Source organism: Peromyscus leucopus, chromosome 18, assembly GCF_004664715.2.
Source record: "Peromyscus leucopus breed LL Stock chromosome 18, UCI_PerLeu_2.1, whole genome shotgun sequence".
Lineage (NCBI taxonomy): Eukaryota > Metazoa > Chordata > Mammalia > Rodentia > Cricetidae > Peromyscus > Peromyscus leucopus.
The window spans coordinates 39,989,471-39,995,470 of NC_051078.1; the positions used below are offsets into that span (position 1 = coordinate 39,989,471).

The following is a 6,000-nucleotide window of genomic DNA, read 5'->3' on the forward strand; positions in this document are numbered from 1 at the left end:
ACTATCTCTAAATACATAAAATGCATAAACAAAAAGTGAAATCGGACCAATTTAGAGGTAGAGAGGCATGAACTTGGCTTCCACTTCTAGTTACCATTTACTTAACATCCCTTATTATTTAATTCCTGCAATGGTTTTCTAAGAATGATCACTCCAATTTACAGATGGAGAAACTGAGGGCCAAGAGAGTTGAATCTTTAGTCCAGATTAGCATCTCAGGTGAGCTACCAGAGCTGAGGTCTGATGAACTGGGCTCTCTGGGTGGAGTTGGTTCTGGGGATTTGGCTCTTTCAAGGCTTGGCCATGCTCCTCCTCCTTTTGATTCACACGTTCTTCTGAGAGTGGAAATGCAGGGGCGTTTGTCATTTCATCTCCCAGCAACATTCTCTCTGGTCGAAGACCTTAGTGCAGGGGAGACAGGGAGACGCTGCCCTGGAAGAGCAGAAGCCCAGCAAGTGTTGTGTGGTTAGAGTAGTGTGTTCTCACCATGGAACTGTGTGGTTAGAGTAGTGTGTTCTTACCATGGAACTGTGTGGTTAGAGTAGTGTGTTCTCACCATGGAACTGTGTGGTTAGAGGAGTGTGTTCTCACCATGGAACTGTGTGGTTAGAGGAGTGTGTTCTCACCAGGGAACTGTGTGGTTAGAGGAGTGTGTTCTCACCAGGGAACTGTGTGGTTAGAGTAGTGTGTTCTCACCATGGAACTGTGTGGTTAGAGGAGTGTGTTCTCACCATGGAACTGTGTGGTTAGGGTAGTGTGTTCTCACCATGGAACTGTGTGGTTAGAGTAGTGTGTTCTCACCATGGAACTGTGTGGTTAGAGTAGTGTGTTCTCACCATGGAACTGTGTGGTTAGAGTAGTGTGTTCTCACCAGGGAACTGTGTGGTTAGAGTAGTGTGTTCTCACCATGGAACTGTGTGGTTAGAGTAGTGTGTTCTCACCATGGAACTGTGTGGTTAGGGTAGTGTGTTCTCACCAGGGAACTGTGTGGTTAGAGTAGTTTGTTCTCACCATGGAACTGTGTGGTTAGAGTAGTGTGTTCTCACCATGGAACTGTGTGGTTAGAGTAGTTTGTTCTCACCATGGAACTGTGTGGTTAGAGTAGTGTGTTCTCACCATGGAACTGTGTGGTTAGGGTAGTGTGTTCTCACCAGGGAACTGTGTGGTTAGAGTAGTGTGTTCTCACCATGGAACTGTGTGGTTAGAGTAGTGTGTTCTCACCATGGAACTGTGTGGTTAGAGTAGCGCAGCTGTTCACCACAGGTGTTCACATCTGTATTTCTCCCGTGTTGTGTCACGGCATCTGTTACAGATAAATAACAATATTATTCCTCTACTTGGTTACATGATGGAAATAAGCTGTGAACCCAACCATGTGGATTTGAAACATAAAAGTCCTTTGTAAATTATTCAGAGTCCTGTCTACGTTTATGAAAATAAACATATGAATAATTATGAATAGTTAGAAATGTCATTTTTAAAATAAATTATGTGGCCACCTGGCAGACTAGTCTATGGAGGACTTTTAGGACTTTTTGTGGTGGACTGGGAGAGGCCATATGGGAAGATAAGGTTCTTTCTATTGTTTTTGATGGATACATTCTAGACCTTAGGATTTGGGGTTTTAGAGTTCCAGATCTGCTGGGCACATTTTCTATAATTCTCACCACCGTACACGCATCGCTAACCAACACAGACAGTCCTGCTTTGTGCAGGCACAGCCTGGCAGTGTCCAGCCCGGCCCTCTTGGTAGAATATCCGTTAAACATATACTAGAGAAGAGCAAATGGTTGAGCCTGGGGGCCAGCCACACATTTCCCCAAGGGTCTCAGGAACTCCGTTCTCCACTCTGATGCTGAGGTTCGGGCTCTGCCGTAGGTTTTAATGTCAACCACCTGGACATCGCTCCGCGCTATGCCAGCATTCTCATGGGGATCTCCAACGGAGTGGGAACCCTGTCTGGAATGGTTTGTCCTCTCATTGTCGGCGCCATGACCAAGCACAAGGTAATGACCTCCTTTGTGGCTGTGGGGCTACAACATCAGGGCAGAAGCACTGCACACACTTGAAAGCTCAGTGACCTACCCTGGTGTGTATGTGTGTCCTTGTCTGTGACTGAGTCTCGGACAACGCCTCCTTCTCTTCTTCCCTCCTCGTCTTCTCCTCCCTTCCCTCCTTCGCTTTATTGTTTATTGATGGCACCAGGACTAATTGTTATCTAGCTCCACATCTCCTCAGCTGAGACATAAATGTCTGGAGGAAAGAAGTAAAGGGCATAGATGTTGTTTAGAGACACAAAGAAGAAACTCAGGCGAGCCAACCCGGAATGGAGGTTTTTTTATTTAAGACTGTTTTATGATTCTAAAGCGGGTTAGCCCATGGCCAGTCATGACTTAGCCCGTCACACATGAAGTAGTGATACAGCTTCCCTCCTTGTTTAGGAGAAAATAAACAAGGCGTTAATGGGCTTTCTTAAGAACCACCTTGTCCAGCCTTGGCGCAAGGGGAGGAGCTAGGTCCTGTGATGTGCCATGCTTTGTTCAAGTCCATGGGAGACCTGCCCCTTTCTGAATGGAGACTGAGGAGGAGCTGGGGTGTGTGTGGGGGGGGGGGCGTTGTGGGGGTAGGGAAGGTGTTGGTGTGGGGAGACAGGAGAAGAGGAGGGAGGGGAAACTTCGGTTGGTATATAAAGTAAAAGAAAAAATGTTATTTAAATAAAAAACGAACCCTCGAGGGGGCAGGAGCGATGATTCAGAGGCTCAGCGCACTTGCTGCTCTTTGAGAGGACCGGGGTTCTCTTCCCTGCACCCACGTGGCTCCCAACCATTAGTAACTCCAGCATCCGATCCCCTCGAGCTAGTATTACAGGTAGGTGATTGTGAGCCACCTCTGTGTGCTGGGAACTGAAATTGGGCCCCCTGTAAGAACATCCAGGGCGCTTAACCACTGTGCCCTCTTCTGGTCTCCATGGGCACCAGGCACACATGTGTTACACAGACAAACACCCATAAACATAGTCTATAAATCCTGAATCTTCAAGGGTGTGGCGCTTAGTTTTTATTGAGCCTTTTTTTGTTGTTGTTTTTTGTTTTTCAAGACAGGGTTTCTCTGTGTAGTTTTGGTTCCTGTCCTGAAACTTACTCTATAGACTAGGCTGGCCTCAAATTCACAGAGATCACCTGGCTCTGCCTCCTGAGTGCTGGGATTAAAGGCGTGCGCCACCACTGCCCAGCCCTTTGTAGTTTTTAAACTTATTTTTATCTTTAAAAATATACTTACATTTATTCTATGTGAGTGAGTGTTTTGTCTGCCTGTGTATATGTATATCATGAAAGCCAGAAGAGGGCATCAGATCCCCTGGAGCTGGAGTTACAGATAGTCATGAGCCACCATGTGGGTGCTAGGTATTGAACCTGGGTCCTCTGTAAGAACATCCAGGGCACTTAAACCCTGTGAACCATCTCCTCAACTACATGTAACCTGTATTTTTTTTTTTACACACACACACACACACACACACACACACACACACACACACACACACACACTATCTTGGCATTCATTGTAGTCTTTCATATTCATTTTCAAGCCCTCAAATTAAGCATAGATTCTGGATGTTGACTCTATCATATGTCTACCCAGAAGCACACTGTAGCCTTTGAGGAGTGGATGTTTTCATCCCAGGAAAGGATTCTAGGGCTCACTGGTAATCTCTGTTTCTGCTTAAAGCAGTAATTGGATATTTCCTTTCTTAGACCCGGGAGGAATGGCAGAATGTGTTCCTCATAGCAGCCCTGGTGCACTACAGCGGTGTCGTCTTCTACGGGATCTTTGCTTCTGGGGAGAAACAGGACTGGGCTGACCCGGAGAGCCTCTCTGAGGAGAAATGTGGAATCATTGACCAAGATGAATTAGCCGAGGAGACAGAACTCAACCATGAGGCTATTGTAAGTCCCAGAAAGAAGATGTCGTACGGAGCCACCATCCAGAATTGCGAGGCCCAGAAGAGCGGGTGGAGACAACAGAGAGAAGCTGCCTTTGACGGGGAAGAGGCGTTATCCTACCAGAATGAGGAAGGGGACTTCTCAGAAACATCCTAACGCCCAGCTTCTCCTCAGCTTACGGCCAGAAGTATCCATACCCATTGCCTTTCCCATACCTCGGCTTGCCAGGGGGCCAAACCATGGGACACTGGAGGTAGTGGGAGAGGAGATTAAGTCAACAGCGGAGAAAAGAGAAATGCCTTCTCCCAGAGATAGGAGAACGGCTCTTGTTCTCAGTCGATAAAATAGTTGATCATATTTTTTTGTGAGGTGGGGTAGGGTGGGGGTTGGCTCTTGAGCTTTCTCTCAAAGAACTAGTTATTCAGAAAGAAATGGCTAGAAAAATAAGGAGTAGCTTGTTGCTCAGACAGACTTTGAAAGGAATCCCTCTTTGGCCTGGAGAAGAGTACACGGTGGTTGTCAGCGTGTCTCCTAAGATATTTGTGCACAGGAGAGCTTCCCCAACCTAATGAAGGGACCCACTCACGGAGGCCCTCTGTTGTGCCAGGTGCTTTATGAACATACTTACTTAACCTCCACACCCTATTACATGTAGTTATTGTACCCATTTTACAGCTAGGGATGCTAAAGGAATAGGATGACCCACCCAAGGTCGTCCTCTCAGGGCCAAGACTGAGACTGGCAGATGAGTGGGAGTTTTAGAAGGGTTCAGCTCAGTGTAGGGACATTTTCAATGACAAAAACTGAGAATGGAATCAGCTGTTTTGTGGGCAATTCCAAGTTTGGTCAAGGGTGTGTTTGTGTGTGTGTGTGTGTGTGTGTGTGTGTGTGTGTGTGTGTGTGTAAATATTTAGACTACGGGGGCAGAGGGGATTCAAACTTATGAAATTCTAGACTCAAAACCATTAAGGTCCTATATTACCTGATGGATCAAACAATTTGGTGAATCAATAGCTTTTTTTCTTTAAAAGTCACAGACTGGTAAAAATAAATAAATAAATAGAATAAAGCTAAGCAAGATAGCTCAGTTTCCAGGAATGGTTTAAAAGAAGTATATGGACCAGGTGGGATCATGCCTTTGATCCCAGCACTCAGGAGGCAGAGCCAGGTGGATCTCTGTGAGTCCGAGGCCAGCCTGATCTATAGAGCGAGATCGAGGACAGGCACCACAACTACACGGAGAAACCCTGTCTTGGAAAAACAAAAAACAAAAAACAACAACAACAACAAAAGAAGTATATGAAGAGTTGGCTATTAAATTTAAACCCTCTACAGTATCAAGAATGTGGTCAAATAATGTCCCAAGTTAACTATTAGCCCCTAAAACATTTAGTAATCTAAGAAGTGGTCTCAGGAGAGTTTTAGCCATTGGTCTCTGGAAAAAGTTTTGTTTAAGCAAACGTGTGTGACCAGCTTTCCCTGACAGTGAGTAGAACTGGAAGTGTGATCAGATGGCATGATGTTATGCCCAAAACATTTGTAAGGAATGTACCTGGAATGTTCACTGAAAACAAAAAGACAGCAGTAGTTTCACAGAGACATCCTGCAGCCAAAATGTCCGAGACACCCGGGCCTGTAATTGGTGTTGGAAAATTCATCTGTGATTGTGTCAGGCAAGAACATGAAACTCTCGGATACAATCCCAAGTGCAATGGTGGCATATGAGAGGTTATTAGAAAATAAAATTGTTTTCCTGCTTTGAAAATTTTGTTTATATTTTCAGAAGGAAAATTTAACATGATGAAAAAATACAGATTTACTTGTAGTGTATTATAGTGTCATATTTGTTCTCCAGTTTGTCCCACTTTATTTCTGGCCCCTTGTTATACTTAAGGAGTTATAATGTACTTGATAAAAAGACTAATGTTAGATTTTAAAAGAGAATGGCTGATTCCCATTAAATAATATTCTTTCGATCATTTGCATATAATTTGTGTTATCAGATGTTGTTAAATCTCCTTATTGCATGAATCCTTGTAAGTCCCCTAGAGCAGTT

At 44.8% G+C, this 6,000-nt stretch overlaps 1 protein-coding gene across 1 annotated transcript in view; it reads left to right on the plus strand.

Annotated features, from left to right (window-relative positions):
- The window catches only part of Slc17a8 (solute carrier family 17 member 8), a 45,255-nt gene extending 40,121 nt beyond the window's left edge, over positions 1-5,134 (plus strand). The window contains exons 11-12 of the mRNA XM_028880314.2: positions 1,879-2,006; positions 3,756-5,134. Coding sequence (XP_028736147.1) covers positions 1,879-2,006; positions 3,756-4,100 — 473 coding nt within the window. The 3' untranslated portion in view covers positions 4,101-5,134. The remainder of the gene's footprint in view (positions 1-1,878; positions 2,007-3,755) is intronic.
- Positions 5,135-6,000: the final 866 nt, after the last annotated feature.